Source organism: Danio rerio, chromosome 13 (assembly GCF_049306965.1).
Source record: "Danio rerio strain Tuebingen ecotype United States chromosome 13, GRCz12tu, whole genome shotgun sequence".
Lineage (NCBI taxonomy): Eukaryota > Metazoa > Chordata > Actinopteri > Cypriniformes > Danionidae > Danio > Danio rerio.
The window spans coordinates 45,814,186-45,836,500 of NC_133188.1; the positions used below are offsets into that span (position 1 = coordinate 45,814,186).

At 37.1% G+C, this 22,315-nt stretch overlaps 1 protein-coding gene and 1 long non-coding RNA gene across 2 annotated transcripts in view; both read left to right on the top strand.

The window, feature by feature from the left end:
* Positions 1–22,315, top strand: part of LOC141377053 (uncharacterized) — a 61,086-nt gene that overhangs the window by 22,266 nt on the left and 16,505 nt on the right. The window lies entirely within an intron of this gene.
* On the top strand, positions 151–21,512 carry opn3 (opsin 3). The gene is given in 4 exon segments (NM_001111164.1): positions 151–481; positions 8,184–8,503; positions 20,149–20,400; positions 21,229–21,512. Coding segments are annotated over 4 exon segments (1,164 nt in total). The 5' UTR covers positions 151–156; the 3' UTR covers positions 21,496–21,512.

The window sequence follows — 22,315 nt, forward strand, 5'->3', positions numbered from 1 at the left end:
GTAGGTGGCATTTTTTTTCCTTGTTGAAAGAATTCAACTGACATACTAAACTACTGCTCTACTACCCTGAATCCCTCTGCTGAATCGGGTCACTCACTTTACTAACCATCGGATGCTATTGAGAGTCACCATGTTGGGAGTTGACTTGGAAAAGAAATGAATTCTTTTAATGAAACACCGACCGAGGCTCACCTGGAGAATTATAACTACATTTTCGCCGACGAGACTTACAAACTCCTGACTTTCACCATCGGATCTATCGGAGTGCTGGGATTTTGTAATAACATCATTGTTATTATTCTGTACTCCAGATATAAGAGGCTCCGGACGCCGACTAATTTGCTGATCGTCAATATAAGTGTCAGCGACCTGCTGGTGTCCCTGACTGGGGTTAACTTCACATTCGTCTCGTGTGTGAAGAGGAGATGGGTCTTTAATTCTGCCACATGTGTTTGGGATGGATTCAGCAACAGTTTATTCGGTCAGTTATGTCTCTATTTATTTATCTAGAGTCACATGAGGAAGTTTTAATGTTAAACTTTATGAGACAAATTAAGAAAGAAATGCGCATATATTTACGCGTTTGAAGGCTACTTGGTTTCTAAAGATGTTTGGCGGTTATTATCAGTGAATTATCAAGTGTAAAATAAAAACAAACCATTTATCACAACTTTGATATGATATTAGGTTATGATACTGCTTTGATATTAGTCCTATTAATATTTCACACACGGTTAATCTGAAAACTTTTATTTAATCTGTTGGTGTTACGAAGCTAAATGGAGACAAACAAATATAATCAACATTAAATAATGTATTTAAGCTATAGTAAGTTATAATTTACATCTATTATTTTATTATATTTTGGCTTTTATATTAGCCTATATTTTGACTATGCAAATCAAACCATAGTGATATAACCAGGTCAGCATTATTAACATACTACAGAAACAAACCCTTTTCTGTTTATGTGAATAAGTAAAACACTGGATATATTAAATATTAACTAGCCGTATTATTGAGTTTGTGGGAAATGTAGCTATACCACAGCTGTCAGACAATGCATGCTGGAAATAAATTGTTATTTATATAATGTCGGCTTGTCAATGCAGGAGTTTCTGAATGGGCGCACGTGACGTAACCTACATTTGTCACTCGCCACAGAACTCAGCGGAGCAAGGCGCGAAGCCAGTCTGACAGCATTTTGATTAATGTGTAGAAGTCGGATGTAGGAAAAAATATGCAAATTACATAGGCTATAAATGACATACAGGTTCATATTTGGATTTCACGTGTATAAAATATGTCAAATATGCAATATATTTAAAAATTTTGGCAAAATATACCTTATAATAACACATATCCTATATATTTAAACATATTTGTAATTAAAATAGGTGAATTATATATATATATATATATATATATATATATATATATATATATATATATATATATATATATATATATATATATATATATATTCAGTCAGTATGATTTTAAATGTTTTAAAATAAGCTTATCCTGCTTACCAAAGCTGCATTTATTTAATCAAAAATACAGTACACATTGTAAAATTGTGAAAAAAAATGTTTGTGAACTGTTCAAAAGTAACTTATAATTTAATAATTTATTCCAGTGATTTTAACGAAGAATTATTAGCTTTATTACTCTCATCTTTAGTCACATGATGCTTCAGAAATCACTCTAATATTATTATTAAGTTATATTAATATTATTATTAGAGTCCCTTTATAATATTATTATTATTATTATTATTATTATTATTATTATTATTATTATTGTTATCAATGGTAACAGTAATAAAAGCATTAATGACTAGAGTAATATTTTCATTTGAAACTACATACAATAAGAAATTATTTACATTTTAATAAATATGTAACATTTAAAAAAAATGTTTTTAAATATTTAAAAAAAACATGAAAAAAACTATGCAATGTTTTGAAATATGTTGCATAAATGACTTATATTTTAAATATGGGAAATCCAAATATGAACTTGTGTCTTATGTAATTTGTTTATATGACATACATCAGCTTTATATAGTCCATTTATACAGTCTATAATCTATTTAAAAGCATTTAGATAATCTGCCAGTAGCCTATAAATAGGAAATAAACCATGTAGAAGAGACAAATGCAGCAATATTATACAGATTATAAAGCTTAAAATTATTTTTAAAGCATGGCTCCATTTATTGAAAAATTGTATAGTTTATATTGAGATCTATGGATATGAGACCTATTGTTGCATCTATTTTTGAATCTACGCAAATTCTGGGGGACAGTGATACTCTTGTTTTTAAAACTATAAAGGGGCATATATGAAACTGTAGACATTTCTTAGGATGAAAATCTTACACATGCACATTTCACAATATTTTCTGTCTTTTAGTCTGTCATGCATCATCATCATGTGTGATCTTATTCAAGTTAATACTGCACAGCATAAATCAAATGATCAAAAGAGTATGATTTATAAGTTTCCCTATTTAACTTTATCATATATCCCCAACCTTTGTGCTCAGTACTATACAGTGAAAACCAAGTGCCTGTAAACAACTATGACGCACTTACTAAAATAAAAGTCCATCTGGCATATAGGGAAAGATAAAGTTAAATAGACTCAGATAATGCCACTTTAATGGACTGGAAACAATAACCAGCAGAATTTCTGCAAGGCATCTGTGAGAGGATACGCTTTAAGGAGAGCATCATAATCTCATTCATGAAAGATAGATGGTCAAGTTCTGCACCTGCACCCCCAAGGTCACCCCTAATGCTTTTCCAAGTTCAAAAATGATCATCATCACACATGATTGCTTTTGTACCCGTCTGACCCATTTAGATGTGAACTGTCTGCTTTGATGCTTCTACAAACCGTTGTTTGATGAGGCATTTGTGTCTCTGACCTCCATTTTGGCTCCACTGAGAATTGACTCATTTACGTAAACACAGCGTTGATGGAAACTCACGGGTGTAATTCTGCATCGTTTTCCCACATAGAATTTACAAAGCCTGATTCTGCGAGAAGTAAAAAGAGATGTGAGTAAGTACATCTGGCAGACGTGTGTGTTAGTGCTGCCTCCCCGCCGGCCTGCCTCTGTCACTAAGGACTGTGGATGTCTGGGTAATTGGGGAAATGTGTCTTTGAGACTCTGTCCAAGAAAGAGTCTATACGGATTCTGCAGTTCAAAGATTATTTGCTTCAAGAGAAGAAATGATAGAGATTACTGAAATCCATCATCTGCACGACTGTATGTGACCTTGATTTCATGTAATAGAGAGAAGGCACATTGTTTGTGTTTTAAATTATTTGTGTTGCACTGTTTCAACACTGTAAAAATGAGTTGCTTTCATTAATCAATTTACTTTTTCAATTGAAGTTAGGTCAACTTAAGTTACATTTACTAACTTAAAACATTTAGTTGAATCTTGTATAACATAAATAATAAACTGAAACACTGTTAATTTGTTTTAATAAGGGAAGGGAAGATAAAAATGTTAAGATTTATATCATTCTTAGAGTGAAGGCAGCTTTACAGAAACAATATTGTAATATCTCAATTGTTGAGGATTTGAACTCAAATGGTTTACATTAGAGTTGGGCATCTCAGCTATAATGCCGATCCGATACGCATCTCGATACAAAGAATACGATCCGATATATTAGCGATACATTTGTGACATTGCGATGCAACACGATACGATTCACACCCATATCACGATACGATGCGATATTTCAGCACTAACTAATTAGATCAAGTTTATGAGATGATGTAAGAAAGGATGCTGTGCCATTGAATGAGTTTGATTATTTATTAACCAAGTAAAACCAAGACTTTTTTTACAAACTGGCTTTTCTCTCAGAGCCAGAGTGTCAGTTTACAGTAGAGGGCCATTTTAGAACCTATAGCACATATTATTTAAGTATTTTCAAGATAAACAGAATGTATAAGTGCAATATATATTATAAATGTATATATTTGCACTCTTTCAACATAAAGGATTACCATTGCACAACAAGAATTGTGATTTAACTTTTCAACTATGAAAACAAGTTTTACAAAGATATATTTTGCCACTGAATATTCAAAACTTAAGGTCGTGAACTAGCAGTGTTATGCTGCTTTGAAACATCACTGTCACTGTAAACAACAGGCTAATAAAAATATAAATAAATAAAAATTAACAGGAGGTGTTTAAAACCTTCGTTCTCCGTGACACTAGGCTGAATATCTTTGCAGATGAACAATGCAATAGCATTCGTTATTGGCGTAGAGTAGGGTTGTAACAATATACCGGTATGACGGTCTACCACGATTTGAACGTGCACGATTACCATACCATGAACAATTGCATATCAACGGTTTTAACCCTTAAAGACCGAGACAGCCGCCCGCGGCTAAAAATAAGTATTGCTCTTAAATGTTTAATAACTTTTGATCCGCTGATGCGATTCATACAATTCAAAGATTGGCATAAAGAAGAGAATCTCAGCTTCTCTCGGCTCCGGAGGCTCCGGAATCAGTGCGGTTACGTCATCAAAATTTGACAACGCTGATTTGACAAAGAAACGCTCGTCACTGTGTCTCCGGACAAACCAGACACGATACATTGATGCATTGTCCCTCCTCCATGCCCAGATTGGTTCAAACTCGCTATATCACAACCAATAAGCATAGGTTTCACTTTTGTTTGTGGACCAAAAACGAGCTTTTTGAACAACACGGAATGAGAGATAGGCATACATTTATGCACGGCTAAATAAAACGCAAAAAAAAAAGTTTTGCATGAAATAATTCTCATACTAAGTACTTTTGCATGCACAGCAGCACAGAAACATGACAAAACAGTGACACAGCAAAGACGAACTGCTGCTCTTGCTGTTTTCAAAAGACGCAAATGAAGGTGCAGCTGTTTGTCTGCATTGCATACAACCATATCCAAATCCATATCCACAGACAACCATATCCATGCTGGCACATAAAACCTAAGGATGTTCCATATTGAATCTAGTTTCGTTATGTAACTATTTATAGTATAGTAAATATTTATATCTATTTTTTTACTGAGGATTTGCACCATGTTTATTTGGACTTTGACACATTATTTATTATTTTCTTATTTTTTTATTTGTTCATTGTAAGTGGTGTTGTTTATAGTAACTGAAAATATATTATTTGGAAAAAGTCAAATTTGCTTCACTGTTCTATTATTTTGTAACATTTGTAACATACCGTATACCGCGAAACCGTCAAACCGTGGTATTGTTTTAGACGATTATCATACCGTAACAAATTCATACCGTTACAACCCTAGCGTAGAGCGAGCAGAACTGTTGCGCATGGAAAAATCTTTCAATGCTTTTCTCACCACTTTTGGAGCTGGTAGCTACAGTTGAAGCAGAGCAGGAAGCAGTTGATGCAGGAACACTGGAAGATGCTTCCACAACAACACCGAGGCGCCGCTTCAAGTGAGATATCAGATTAGTCGTACTGCCCGTGTATTTTACAGATCCGCGGCACATTTTGCAAATTGCATCTGTCCTGTCAAGTCGTCCATCCTTTTTGCAGAATCCATAATGTTGCCATACATTAGATTTAAAACTCAGTGAGGAATAAAATGTTAACTTTGCTTCTCGCGCTTTCTGAGGGCGCACCACTAGCTTCATCCACACACCTGATACACTGAGTTGTAGTGTAAGTGTACACATCCGCAAGTCCGTTGCTAATGCATACTTTATGTAGGTTGATTAAATTATGCGCCAAAAACAGGTTGACAACACTTGTTAATAAATAAAAAATACATTCTATGTTAAAAATATAAGTTGTATCTTGGAAAAACCGATGCATCTCGCAAAAACCGATGCATCTCGATTTGCTTCCAAAATTTCCTTCATCCTCTGCTGCTCTACCGATGCACTCGCATCGCGCACGCGCATGACCGCGTATCGATACATATCGGTTAATCTTCCCATCCCTAGTTTACATGATTCAAACCTCACAAAATCTGTCAGCAACATGTCCACTTTGGAGTTAAATTAGCAAATTATATTATATAAACACACACATTGAAAACTTTTCATGCAAGTAAATATATATCCTAAATGTTTCGATCAGTAAAAATTTCACCGATACAACATAGTCAACATAGGCTCATTCTGACAACATAGCTCTATATACATTTCTGGAGATTATGATTTATGTAGCCAGAAGTACGTATAACTGCATTTCATTTTTTAAATGAACGATACGGGGTGGTATGACGCCTTTTATTTTAACTCTTAACAGCTCGCCGCTTATCTTCTTATGGGCGACTTTCCGGCTGTTACCAGATTGTCCAGTTAGCTCGCTATTTACTTCGGTGGACTTGAGATGCAGAGAGAAGATGACCACAACGACGGGGTTTGAGTTCTGTATAGAAGGGTTCCAGAAACAAAAGCAATAAATAAATAAATAAACAACAGGCTGAAAATGTGGTGAAATAAAAAAAAACAGAAGCCAAAAAATAAAATAAACAAGTAAATAAAAGGTTGAGAATGTGGTAAAACTTGAGGCCTTTTCTTTTTCTAAATTGTTTTTTAAATTTGCAGGTTGGGTTTAGGGAAGTGGGTGGGTCAATCGGTGCTTATTAAAATACTATTGGTTGGGTGTAGGGAATGCGGAGTCAGTCAGTGAAACAGTCAGTCGACAATGGCCTGTGGTAGATTTACGAGAGAACAGCAGGCACGAATGGCACTCACGAGGAAAATCTGGAATCTCAAAAAGCATACACACCGGCCTCTGGTGGATTCGCGAAAACACAAACTGCAAAAAAAAAAAGCTCCAGGGACGTATTTGGCAGTCTCCAGAAATGTATATAGAGGTACATTTTCAGAATAAGCCTGGGTTGAACATAGTATTTCATACAGTATTTCTTTGACTGTTTTTAATTTATACAGGATTGATCCTTGTTAATGCTTTCAAAAAAAGGAATCATCAGAAATAGCGCAGCTCATTGCAGATACGTACCCAGGTCTAAATTTTTGGGGACAGCGAAATCTATAACCGTAGGTACGTCTGCTCGCAGTTTTTGTTTTTGCAAATCCACCAGAGGCCGCTGTGTATGCTTTCTGACAATCAGAAATTCCTCACGCGCGTCCTCTTCTTGCAGAAATCCACCAGAGGGTGCAATATACACTTCAGCCGACCAGGCCAGTCGATTGAATGACTGACCCACCCACCTCTGTCCCTAAACCTAAACGATAGTGTTTTCAAAAGCAATCTTGAAAAAGAAAAGCCATGGTGGCTGCATGCATTTACCACATTTTTAGCCTGTTTATTTATTTATTCAATGCTTTTGTTTTACCTGGTTTCTGGAATCGTTCCTCACTGAACTCAACTCTGCTCCTCGTACTAAGTCCACCAATGTATAAGGTGAGCTAATGGGCAAACTGGTAACACCGGAAAAGCCATCCATACAGAGATAAGCAGTCAGCTGGTTGTGCTAAAATGAACAGAAGCCGTCGGCGATGTCATACCACCCTGTAGTGCTCATTTTAAAAATGAAATGCAACCAGACATACCTTTAGCTAAATAATTTAGGCTCTCCAGAATTTTAGACGTGTACATATTCAATATGAGCCAATGTTTGCGAAAATTACAAACAAACTCAAAGTATAACATTAGCACATATAAATAATGAGAATTTTCAATGAGAATTTGAGGGCAGAAAATGCTTTATTACCATAAAAGTAATGTCACAATTTCTTTGTACAAGTTATTTGTTCTTTTTTTTTTCATTTCACAATAATAAATCATCAGAAACAACAACAATTACAAACAAACTCAAAGTCAACATTCGTACATATAAATAATGAGAATTTGAGGGCAGAATATTGCCATAAAAATATTGTCAGTTTCCAAAAGAGGGTACTTTGGTTCCTAATGGTGCTTAATTGTCTTTATACAAAATATTTTTTCATTTCTTTTATTTATCATTATTTTTAATTTCACAACAAACTCAACTCAAACAAACTCAAACATCAGTGATGAGAATTTGAGGGCAGAATATGCTTTATTGCCATAAAAATAGTCACAGTATAGTCAAGATATTTTTTCACGCTTTTATGGTGATCTGTCTATCTAGGTCACAGTGTGTCTCTTTCATTCCTTTAAGGTATCGTGTCCATCATGACTCTCTCGGGTCTGGCATATGAGCGCTACATCCGTGTGGTTCATGCCAAGGTGGTTGACTTCCCCTGGGCCTGGAGGGCAATCACACACATCTGGCTGTACTCGCTGGCCTGGACTGGAGCTCCTCTGTTGGGATGGAACCGCTACACACTGGAGGTGCATCAGTTGGGTTGCTCTCTGGACTGGGCATCCAAAGACCCCAATGACGCTTCATTCATTCTCTTCTTCCTCCTTGGATGCTTCTTTGTCCCAGTGGGTGTCATGGTCTACTGTTATGGAAACATCTTGTATACAGTTAAAATGGTAAGTCCATGTCTTTCTTTTAATAATGTGCCATGCAGTGGTCTTAAACTAATACGTTTTTTTTGCACTGGCTTTGTCTGTAAATATTAAGGCTCGTACACACCAGGACACTTTTCGCTCACGTTTATCGAGATGTTTTTCTACATTCAAACCCAGGTGATTTTCATCCCCATTGACCAAAGTAAATGCATAAAATTACTCCCTGACATTAGATGGCACTTAATGAAGTTGCAAGCCATGAAAGAAAAGTGAAATGAAACTTACCACCGAATCCTATTTGCTATTCTCCAATGTCACAATGAGATTATTGTAGTTGCTGGTGCATTTAGCATACAGCTCTTTGAGTTCAGCTCCACATTCATTTTGCCTCAGTGCATCATCAGTTTCCTTGAATGAAAGTGAAACTGGGATCAACTCCACTGTTTTGAGGTTGAGCGCCTCCAAGTGGTGTTTGCTGTACCTTCAGCAGCTCCAGGCACATAAACAAAAGTGGAGAAGTTGATTGGTGGAGAAGTTTTTGACACGAAGCATCAAAACAAAAAAGAAAAAAAAAACGAGCATGAGGAGTTTCTTTAAAATTATGCTTTTTACGCCTGCCACTTTGCACATTAGTGTGCACAAATCACATTGGTGCCCTTTGTTTAGTCACGAGGCATTAAAGAACCCCTATTATACATTAAAAAGGGTCATATTTTAGTTTCATGGGTCTCCAACAAACTAATATGCATGCAAGGTTAAAAAACACTTTCATTGTCTTATAATATGCATTTATTTTGACCTAATTATCCCAGCGACTCCTCTTTGATTCGTTCAGCAAATAATTTGTTTCCAAACCCCTCCTTAGCGTGAAGATAATCTGCGCTGATTGGACAGATGACTGCCTGTTGTGATTGGTCGACAGCGTTCAGCGTGAGACAGAGTGAAATGCCCAGCATGGCTTGTCAACAATATTGAAGTAGTCAGAGTGCAGAGTGTATGTGTGAGCATACCTGCCAACACTCCTGTTTTTCCCGGGAGTCTCCCTTATTTCAGACCCATCTCCAGCCACCCACCAATGTTGTTATTAAACCCGGAAAACTCCCGTAATTTCAACCTCTACCTAGGCGGCCGACTTGGGTGGCAGAATAGTGAGAGTGGCGTCAGCGAACCCCCCAGTCCTCACTTTCATTGACAACACCCACCCCCTCCCTCCCGGTCCTCACTTTCATCCGCAGACCGGTCACTTTCTTTTTAACTTTTTTTTTTCACTTTTTCTTTGGGTTGAGAGCGATGTGATCGCTATTCGCCTAGAGCGCCAGTTCAGCTTGCTCCGGCTCTGAGTGTTATTCAGACACCTCACCTCGAGCCCGAGGGGCTCTATTTAAACATCTATGAAAACCGAGCCTTTAGTGAACGAGCCTTTATTGATGACCAAACAAAGCTTTGCAAAGCATCAAGTCTTTCTTTTCATTTTTTGCAAGAATAAATTATTTAAAGCTTTACAATATGGTGTAAGAACCTTTTTGGGGCATTGTTAATTACGCCTTAATTATAACTATGTCTTGGGTAAAGTAAATTTGGTGTTTATAATAAAATGATAATAAAGGGCAAATGTATCATATATTAAAGCAACAATATGTAAGATTTTTGCATATTTGCTAATTTTTCACATTTTCCAGTAGTTTTTCAGGCAAATTAAGCTATGGACATCAGAAATAGCTTGCTTTCAACAAAACTAATCAAGCTCCAATACAGTGCCTTAATTTGATTTTTTTTTTATTTGACAAGCTTTTGAAGCTTCTGAAACATCACTAGAAATATTAGTTATGCACCTTCAGCAACCTACTTTAAATGAAAAACCACGTCCAAAACCACATACTTCCATAACGCACAGCTGCAGTATGAGCAGAGTAATGCGTCCAAATTCATACTATTTGAAAAACAATATAGGTGAAAAGAACACAGATAACCCACTACTTCCAATGAGATTCTGAATAGTGCATTTAATGGACACTTTACTATCCTATGATCCCTCACAAGAATTCCTACAAGTAGGATGTCTGAATTTCATCCATATTACTCACATTAAAACACTATAAAATATATCTGTAAATTAAGTTTCCATTTTTGTGATTTACAAGTTGTTTATTCTGTTTATTTTCGATTGTTCAATTCGATTTATCTTGATTTCTATAGCACTTTTACAATGTAGATTGCATCAAAGCAGCTTAACATAAAAGCTCTAGTGAACTGAAACTCTGTCAGGCCAGTTTTCAGTGTTGAAGTTCAGTTTAGTGTGGTTTAATTGTCACTGCTGAAAGTCCAAACACTGAAGAGCAAATCCATAGATGCGCAGCTCCACAAGTACATTTTCGAAATTGCATTATGAGACCTTGATCTCTGCTCTGTCGACTTGAAAGACTTTACAATTTAACAAAGTGGCTTTTATAGACATTTGAGAAGTTTGAAATAATATAATGTTTAAGAAATAATATAGAGAAATAAGTTTCAAGGTTTTTGTACCGTAATATACAACACCAACCCACACGATATATCTCTTCACACTATTAAAAATTTTCATAAATGTGCTATAATGCAATTCAAAAGCATAAATTAAAGGGGGAAAATATAAATAAAAACACAAAATACAGAAAACTGCTCATTTACGGGGATTTTTAAAATTGTACTATATACAACACTTTTCAAACAGTCTGGAAGCACATTGAAATCCAAATGTAATATCTAAACAACTAGTATGTAGATATTTTAGGGATTTTCAACCTTAAATGGATAGATAAGTGTAAGGAATTGACAGGAAATCATGGTGAGCAGAGGGAGGGGAAGGATCAACAAAGGACCTTGAGCCAGGAATTGAACTCGGGTCACCTTGGTGCTATATGGCGGTGCACTTCGAGGCTTTAACGCCGACCGATTTAGTGTCTTCAAGTATGTATTTCATGCATTTCATGGACCCTTTTGAATTTTCTCTAAATTGATCATGATCTCCTTTCTAATCTGTGGTTTGCATGCGTCACCTCATGGTTTCTTCTTGCCAGTCTTTAACCTTCATCATTTTCTCTTGTTCTTTTGTAAACACATTTAAACTGCAGTGATTTAGCAGAGCAAAGGGGCCGACACGCTGCTTTATGAGGACCTTTTTCAACTAAAAGCCTATTGTCTGAAGGTGTCCGACACATGAGCAGAGGCGGCGATTAAGCACATAAATAGCTCACGCTTTCATTAGCACCACTCTTGTGCATCAGATTTTATCAGGTGTGTCGGGCAGGTGGAGAAGAGCAAGGCTGCTGTGAAATGATCGGCAACTGATTGCAAACTGAAGATAAAATGCTGTTTCTTATCTCGGCTTTATGTACAGAGACAGCTATAAATAAGCCATTTATCGGTTGATTCTTTTGAAAATCATTCTGACTAGTCCAATGTGGCATCATTTTGGAGATTTCAATTTTTCAAACCAACGGCAGACTATAGAATGGAAAAGAAATTTCGTAATTACACCATAAGGAAATGTACATGTTTGCCTTTGAGTTTGCATCTACAACATTCATAAAGCTTTTTTTATATAATAAAGACATAGCTGACCATTTGGTTAAACACAAAAGCAGAGATTTTGAAGAATGTTGGAAACCTGTAAGTACTGACTTCCATAGTAGGAAAAACAAACATTATGCAAGGTTCTTCGGTTATCAGTTTCCAACATTCATCAGTATTCTTCTGTATACACAACAGGGAAAATAAGTATTGAACAGGTCACCAATTCTTTTCAGAAAACATATTTCTGAAGCTGCTGTTGACTTGAACGAATGTTTGTATTTACCAAAGAAATCCATATGTGCAAAGAAAACAAATCTAATTAATTTACAAATTGTTATGCATAATAAAAATGAAATGATGCAGGGAAAAAGTATTAAACACACAAAGAAAGGGAGGTGTAGAACGGTAGTGAAAGCCCAGACCGCAGCTGAAATCTCTCAGTAGTCCTTCAGCAACCCTCTGCCCTTTGTTAGTGTAAATTAATATCAGTTGCTTCAATCTAACATCTACATTAGCAGGATGATGAAGATAAAACCAGGTTGGACATTTCAGGTAGACAATGATCCAAAACACAGCCAAGGAAACACTCAAATGCTTTTAGAGAAAGAAATTCAAGCTGACCTGACTTGAATCCAATAGATTTGATAGACGAGACTCACAGAACCATCAAGATTTTTACACTCTGTTGAAGTCTGTGAAAAACTCACACCTGAGCAATTCATGAGACTTCATTCTCTATCTGAGAGGCGTCTTTAAGCTGCCAGCACCAAAAATAGCTTTTTATATAAATTATTAAATACATTTCAGATTTCTCCTTTTGTCCTTCCACATAACTCATTTTTCAGAATTGTTTTTTTTTTTTTTTTTTTAGTTTTATGTTTGTATTATTTGGGTTTTTACCAAAATCTGGTTCAATTCCAGCTCAACAGCTCCTTTAGAAAAAATATTGTATTATTAATATTATATTATTAATGTTCAATACTTATTTTCCCCTCTGTATTACTTATTTTCATTTTTGCGTGAACAGTCCCTTTAATAAGTGAAGTTTATTCATAAGCTAATTTCGAGAGGATCGAGTGTTTATGATTTCTTGCAGCCAGACCCGCATTATTCAATTTTCAATGCACCAATCAGACAATCCCTAAGCCACTATAAATACCCTAGGTTACATATCACAGCTATCTTTGTTTTGAAGAATCCCCCCCTTCCACCCCTACTCCTCCTCCTTCCTAGATGGGTGGCACGGTGGCCCAGTGCTGAGCACTGTTGCCTCACAGCAAGAACGTCACTGGTTCTAGTCTTTACCAAGCCAGCCGACATTTCTATGCAGTTTACACGTTCTCCCCGTGCTCACTAGGGTTTTCCTCCCACCGTCCAAAAACATGCAACTTAAGTTTATATAGACTAATCTAAATCAACACCATAGACATGCTCCTACCAAGTACTAATCTCTTTAAAAGAGCAATTACAATCTGCTCTTCAGACACTATGACAGGGGAGTTCTCTAGATCTACCTGAGCTCAAACTCCCCTCTCAACTTGCAACAAGAGAGAGCCCCAGTTTTGAGGATCATGAACTCAGGGCTCTCTCGCAGGACAGCATGCCAAACTAGCTTTATAATCAATAATCAGCTAAGTGTGAACTCTTGAAAGTGCACTTATTCCAGAAAACTTGGATAATTACAAGACTTGGATAATTACAATCCAAGTCAACATTCTAGAATAATCCATAGTATTCAGCAATGCAGTAGATAGAACAACAGCACAACTGTTGAACATCGACAAGAAAGAGGACCAATTCAACATATTACAGTGATTTCTGAAAGATCTGATAGACACTGTAAACTGGTGGCTGCTTAAAATTAAGTTGATGTCCCAGAAATAAATAGCATTTTAAAATACACTGCAGTGTTTTTTCTGTTCATGAGACAAAAAGATTTACCAACCACAAACCTTTGAACAGTATTATTAGTATTAGTATTTCTCAAAATCTCTTCTATGAACTTGTTTTTCCAAAGTGCAGTTTAATAGAGAGATCTTAAACACATTTTTAAACAATATTGTTTATGTCTAATTTTGTTTATGTTTAATTTATAATTACTCATTTATATTGTCTTTGCCTTGATGACAGTACTATTTTTCTAGTTATTTTGCCAGATACTAGTACTCAGCTTAAAGTGTAACTTAAAGGCTTAACTAGGTTAATCATATTAACTATGCAGTTAGGTACATCATTAGGCAAGTTATTAAACAACAGTAGTTTGTACTATTAGCCAATAAGGGTGTCACGATCCTCTAAATCCTCGATTCGATTACATTTTCGATTCTAATGTCACGATTCGATTCGATTTTCGATTATGAATAATTAATTAATTAATGACCAATTAATTATTTGTAGCCTACCGTTTAAACTACCTGACTTGCATGGTCTTTGTTTTACCCATAAACAAATCATACAGTAAATGCATAAAGGTAAGTTACACACATAATTACAACCTGTCAATCACTTTTTTCTGCGGGACTCGTGAATAGGCAGTGATCTGTGTCGTTATAATGGCGTCGGTAAAAAAGACGTACAACCAACAGAAACCAGCCAACAGTATCTGAGGTGTTTGCTAAAATGACAAAGTAAGTGTGTGAAAGTAAAAGATGGAGGCAGTCTACTGACTCGCTAACTGCCTTGACCCGCTGTCTCAAACGCATGACAATATGTGTACGTCTGTATCTGTGTGTGAATGAGTGTGTGTGGTCACGTGATGTGTGTTTTCAGCGGTAGTGGGGAAGAAGGGCTGCTCAGAAATGCTACACACCAGTGCGGATGTGGATCGTTGTCGTTCTAAAATGCCATTTAGAAACAAAGACATATTAGTGTAAACAGGGCCTGAGTGTGTATTTTTCGCGAGCAGATTTGCAACGGGTGCGGGGCGGAGGATCGCGATGCGCCTATCGTCTATCATTCCAACTGTAATACGTACATAGCAGAGCTTGCGAACTGTGTTTTTTTTTGTCGACAACACGAACGTTGTCAAACACAAGCACTTCAACAAGCATGTTTTTCCCGCTTGGCAAGCCAAGCTGACGTGACATGGGGGCGTGGCAGCATCGACGATTCTATTTTTTGATTCGATAATAGAAGTTGAGCATAAATTGACACCCCTATTAGCCAATCAGATTTTTTTTACAGAATTTTAAATGATAGCACTTAAATTTAATTTTAAAATTATATGGGGGCAAATATTGACCTTAAAAATTCCTTTAAAGACTATGTAAACAGCTTTTTTTTTGCGGTCAATCTAAAAGAATTAGATTTTTGACACCATAAATGCTGTATTCATTTTCATGCTCTGTTAAACATCACTTAGGAAATATTTGAAAAAGACTACAAATTTCACAGGTGGGCTAATTATTTTGACTTCGACTAAACAGTCAACAGAATAATCCATAGTGAATGTTCAATCCTATAATCCACCATAAAGTTTAAAACTGAAGTATTGATAAAAACAGCACAACAATCCTCAGCTTATGAACTTCAACATCAACTCTAAAAGAGCAGCAGAAAACTCACCAGCACACACAGAAAATAGTTTGGTTTTAACCTTATTGAGAAAAAGTAAGTAACAAAATGACTCATGAACATACAGTTTTGTGCAATTGCATCAGCTGATAAGCAAACAAAATGCATCCACGTGAATATTCTCAATATAAAAGTTCAAGACCAATGAAAAGAAAACCCAACACAAACTCCTTCAATAATTCAGTGTTTCAGCATGGTTTGTAAGCTTCATAAAGTGCACTATTTACAGTCTGCAGTATAACATATCAATACTACTAAGAGTTAAACCCTCAAGGCACAACATCAGACTAAACCCACATTTTCTTAACAGTACATACACACAGAGTTTGTATTCTCGCTCCGAAATCAACCCCAGAACGCACAGCAGGGGCTTTCATAAACACCCAGACTGCTTTTCACTCATATCTCCTCTTTTCTGTTGGCAAAAGGAGGATTTATAAGGAGCTCTGAGGTTGTTTTTTCAACCAAACGCCTAGTGTGCTTGACTTGTGTACAGCATGCTGCCTATGTGTTGTCTTTTATCTGGGTTATTCAGTGATGAATAAACATGGTTAACTGTGCAGCAACTGCCTGAATAAATGCATATAGCTAAAAATCAATATAACAACTAAATCAGTTCATTCATAATCACGCAAATGAAATAATAACTGTAGAAATGAATGTACAAACTAATTTGCTTCAGGGCTACACGATATTGAAAAAAAAAAAAGACATTGCAATATTTTGTATTTATATACACTCAAGGCGGCATTTGACAGAGTGCCCGCGACGTGTCTGAAGAGCGAGGAGGGAGCTGTTGGTGAGGGGTGAGAAGTGTGCGCCTTATTTGAGGACCGGGAGGGAGACGCGAGATTTCTGGGGGATTATCACTCGTTTGGGGGCATCCGGGAGTCTATGCATTTGCGGGAGACTCCCGGAACTTCTGGGAGACTTAAGATGTCTGAATATCAACTATACAACTATATAGTAACTATACAACAACTATAGTGAGACGCGATCCAGCGGTACATCCTTGATAAACTGTCTGAAGTGCACTGCTCTCTGGAGCTCAGACGAGCACATGACAGTGTGTGTGTGACTGTGTGTGGCTGTGTGTGTGTGTGTGTGTGTGGTCACGTGATATGCTTTTTCATGCAGCGGACGGAGGGCTATTCAGAAATGCTAGGTAAAACACAGTGTGGATGTGGATCATGTTCGTTCTAAAATGCCATTTTAACACTAAGATGTATTAGTGTAAACGGGGCTAAAGTGTGTATTTTTCACAAGCGGGTTTGCGACGGGGGCGGGGCGGAGGATCGGCGATGCCGGCTCAGCATCGTGTTGTCTATTGCTATGGCATCGTCTATCGGCCCAACCCTAGTTGGCGGTTTATTCCGCTGTGGTGACCTCTGATGAATAAAGGGACTAAGCCGAAGGAAAAATGAATAGAGTATTGTAATATGGATTGATAAGGATTGAATTACTATTTGTGAAGAATTCATAATGATTTAGGTAATTTCATAGGGGAGAGCATCTGCATAAATTGCTATAAACTACTTTTAAAAAAAATTTAAATGGGGGGAGGGGTGGATGAGAGAAAAAAGAGCTTTAAATTTGTCTTTTAAGTGTTAGTAGCAGTTGAAGACAAATATTTTAAAAAGTCTAATGTAAAATTACACTTGGCACTATAAAAATCGTGTTATATTAATTTTAAAGCTACAAATGCTATTGTTTCTTGAGCCTGTAGGCTTTAAACTCAATAAATGTGTAACAGAAAAAAACAAAAACCATAAATGCACAATTGTTGAAGTTTGCCATTAATCTACAAGCTCCTGGACAACAACACATACTTGACATTGAAGATCTTGTGATGTGACTATTGCAGATGTGCACATTTAAAAATTGTCTATTTGTTTATTTTGTGTCGAGGTTTATGTTTGTTGTAATATAAACAGAGTTAACATTTATGGGTAACACTTTACAATAAGGTTCATGCATTTACTAACATGAACTAATCATGAACAACACATGTACAGCATTTATTAATCATAATTGAACATTTACTAATGCATTATTAACATCCAAGTCAATGCTTGTTAACATTAGTTAATGCACCATGAGTTAACATGAACTAACAATGAGCTACTATATTTTCATTAACTAACGTTAACTAACATGAACAAATACAGTAGTAAATGTATTGTTCATTGTTTGTTCATGTCAGTAAATGCATTAGTTAACATTAACTAATGAACCTTATTGTAAGGTGTGACCCATATATCTTCTTAAATTAAAATAAATCTTATTTTACTGCTCTCTCAACCTTATAAAACCTTTTACATTGAATAGTAATAAGTCTAAATAGGTCAAAATAGAGGCGACACGGTGGCGACATGACTTAGGCCCATGCCAAGTCATGAAGGCTCTCAAAGCACCCAACCTCCGGTGGACAGTAGCAGCCTTCAAAATGAGACGCAGATTCAGAGTTCCACATGAAGTTATTAATTAGCAAATAATATAAATATTACGAATATAAATATTAGGTGAGCAGGTTACATTGTCCATATCCTAACAACACTCTTCGTGACGAGATTTGTAGTGATAAGCAATTTGCCTGTTTGCACCAGACGAAACACCACAGAAATTTAAATTCAACCATTTAGAAGCACAGAATATGCACCCACTCATAAAATGGTAGGGTTTATAATTTAGTTAATACATATTAAACCTCTTTAACATTATTAAATGTGCTTGCTGAATAGATAATAGGTGTTGGCATGATCTGGCTCATAGTTCTAAAGTTCCATTTCTGTAACACCACGCCAGCAGAGAGAGCCCTCGCCCAACTACTGACTCAGCTCCGCTCCCTCTGCAGTCACTTCCTGTTTGTGCTGTATACAGGGCCGGAGTGGGACTCATTTTCAGCCCTGGAGTTTCAAGCCAGACCGGCCCACCTCAGTTCACGACTGATTCCAATTCAGTTACTAATGGCACTATCACGTCTTTTTCAAGAAAACTGCTGCTTTAGAAATTCAAATGTTCAACAGCCCTAACAGTATTTTATGTCTTAACAATAAAATCGAAAAAAAAAAAAAAAGATTTATCATGGGAGATTCGATCACAGGTCTGCGACATTGAAATGCAATGTGCTTACCACTGGACCACATTGGCGCTATTACAGTGAGAGTAAAAAATAACTAATGACTTGCGACCCTTAAGACACAGCACTACTTTCTTTTTTTGATGGTTCAATCTTTTTCTCCTATTTTTAGATTTCTGATCAAGTTATGTCAGATTTATTAATGTAGTGAATCATTTGATTTTCATTGAGCAGGTGTTTTATTCATTTTATTCGAATTCTTATATTCACTAAGGTGCCGCTGTTTGGGGTCGATAGTTGCATTACATCATCATTATTAAGGTTAGTTAACCTGCAGGCTGCATTTTTCTAACGGGGCTGCGAGAAAATAAATAAAAAGAGCGGCACTACGGTAAAATAATGATTAAAAAGAGTAAAGCTATGGTCAAATAAATAAATAGAAGAAAAAAAGTGTGTCTGCTGAGAGTGCAAGCAGCTAGGGACACCGGCCCTCGCGGCCAAAAAACAGACCGGCCCACCGGGAATTCTCCCGGTCCTCCCGATTAGCCAATCCGGGCCTGGCTGTATTTCAGCAAGAGCACAGGCCATGCTTCCTTGCAAAGTATTGCCAGTTCACCCGCATTACCAAGCATTGTTCCAAGAGACTTTCATGACTGCCTGCCTGTGTATGACCCTGCCTGCCTTGATCAAGTACGTTATCTGTCTTTGCCCCTGTGTTTGTTGATCTGTTTTGGACTGATTGTAGTTATACTGAATCTCTGCCTGCACTCTCACTCCGTCGTCTGGATTTGCCCCTGTGTTTGTTATTGGATTGGACTGCTTTCATGTTGCCGACTCTCTGCCTGTTTATTCGTTTATAAGTTTCTGCTTAATCCCTTTAATAAACTTCTGCACATGGAATCTAACACAACCTCAGACCCCATGTTACAATTTCAATTGTTTTTTTTTCCAAGATCTGAGGTGAACTATCTGCTGCTGCTTTCAGTAGTATGGTAATAAATGTCATGTAAAATGGCATTCAAACTCGCATTATTAGCATTTAACACTGAATAAAGCACGTGAGGTGTACCTGAGGTAAACATTGTCAAAGTTTGTGTTGATCACCTGTAAGAAATAGAAGCCGTTTCTAATATCAAGATTTCTGGAGTTGGTTAGGACAAAAACTCCCTTTAATGTGGAAAATGTTCCTTTTATCAGATGCTGTTGCTTTTATTCAGAACACGACTTAAATCAGTCCTTAAATCAGCTTTTAGGCTCCTGCACTAGCATGTGTTTTGAACCAAGTGTGCAATACCTAGTTCAACCACTGGGTGTCAAACTTACATACTGTACCTTTAACAGAAAAAAAGAAACTCTAACATGTTTGGAACAAGAGAAGTTAGTGTAAATAATGACAGAATTACTATTATTTAAGAGAAGCAAACAGCTGAATGATAAAACCTCCTCTTTTCTCTACTTTTAGCTGCGCTCTATCCAGGATCTGCAGACGGTTCAAACCATTAAGATCCTGCGGTATGAGAAGAAAGTGGCGGTGATGTTCCTGATGATGATTTCCTGTTTTCTTGTGTGCTGGACGCCCTATGCTGTGGTTTCCATGCTGGAGGCCTTTGGAAAGAAGAGTGTGGTTTCCCCTACGGTCGCCATAATTCCATCTCTATTCGCCAAATCCAGCACAGCCTACAACCCCGTCATCTATGCCTTCATGAGCAGAAAGGTCAGCATGAAAAAATATATGACAGAAGGGTTGATGACATTCAGATTTTAGGACAATCATATATTTCAGCTATTTTTAGTGTCCCAGTTTAGCATCTTTGTGCCGTATTTCACCTTTCATAAAAATCTTCATTAGATGAGTGCTTTTTTAATTGAACTTGCTTGTGTGTCTCAAATATTGACTGATGTGTGAATAAATCAATACTGAAAACAAGTTATGACAGCCACTAGGGCTGTATTATATATTGTTTCAGCATCAATATCGCAATGTTCGCATCTCAACCACCACCACCGCAGCATCCACTTGGATGATGCGACGGCAGCCACAGGACAATGGCGCCAGTGCGCTCACCACATAACAGCTCTTTAATGGAGTGGAGAGACAGTGATAGAGTGGATGGGAATGATTAGAAGGCCATGATAGGTAAGGGCTGATAAAGGGAATTTGGCCAGGACACCAGGGTTACATCCCGACTCTGCCATAGGCAAACCACAGAGAGTCAGGACCTTGGTTTAATGTCTCATCCAAAACACAGTGCTCACTGACAGTATGGTGTCCCCTTTCACTTTACTTGGGCATCAAGTCTCATACAGACCACAGTTTGAGCGCCCCCTGCTGGCCTCACTAACACCACTTCCAACTGCAACCTAGCTTTCCCATGTGGTCTCCCATCCAGGCACTGACCAGGCTCAGCCCTGCTTAGCTTTAGTGAATAACCGGTTTTGGACTGCAGGGTGATATGGCTGTGGCAGTATTAATATAAACATGTGCATTACTTAAAACACTGGTCCATTTTGACTAATACATTTTCTCTTTCTGATTGGTCAGTTTCGCAGATGCATGTTACAGATGCTGTGTTCTCGTCTGACCAGTCTGCAGCACACCATTAAAGACCGACCCCTGTCCCGCATCGAGCATCCCATACGACCCATTGTGATGTCCCAGAGTCGCACCGACCGGCCCAAAAAGAGAGTAACCTTCAGCTCTTCCTCCATCGTCTTCATCATTGCCAGCCATGACACTCATCCTCTGGACATCACCTCCAAATGCAACGATGAACCAGACATCAACGTAATTCAAGTTCGACCGCTTTGACACTTGCCGTGGAGACATTAAAAAAGTTTGAATTCAATGTGTTCATAATGTCCAGAACATTCAATGGCATCTCTTTTCATTAACACGGAAGATTGATTTTTAGAAACGTATAAACTGACTTTTGTTTTTCGCATCAAGACTTTGTATGACGTACATAAACTGTAACTGCTGTAAGTATTTAATGAAAACGACCTTTCAGTTCAATTATGTACCTTCTCCATTGTACGTGACACTTAATTTTCCACCTTCACCCAGTTTTAATGGGATGGTGAGATATCCAGCAGCTTAGATCACACTGTTCGTGAGCAGAATTTATTAGCTGGTGTGTTCAGATAGATTAAGGTGTCTTATATAGAGGACATATGCTAGAGGATTTGGCAAATACAGAATGTCGGTCAAGTCCACAGCGCCCCCTGGTGGAAACAAACGTTGTGTCCTATTTCAGTAGGGTCAAGCATAACTATTTCTACAGCTCAAACTTCAGATTGAGGTTTGAACAAAGCCCTAAGTATTAAATCTTTGTGCGTTTACCTCAAATTGTGTTGCTTCTTGTGTAGTAGTGTGTTTTCCAGCCTGATCTCATACGGAAAATATTTTGCATATTGTCAGAAACATTTTTAAAATTGATTTCTTAAAATGAGCTTAAATGGCACCTATTTCGAAACGTGGCTAATTAGTACAAACTGATGATGATTTTTTAAAAGAAGCTTAAATGGCACCTTTTACAAGATGTAAAATAAGCCTTTGGTGTCTCCAGAATGTGTCTGTAAAATTTCAGTTCAAAATACTTAGATAATTTGTTATAGTCTCTAAAGTCTGC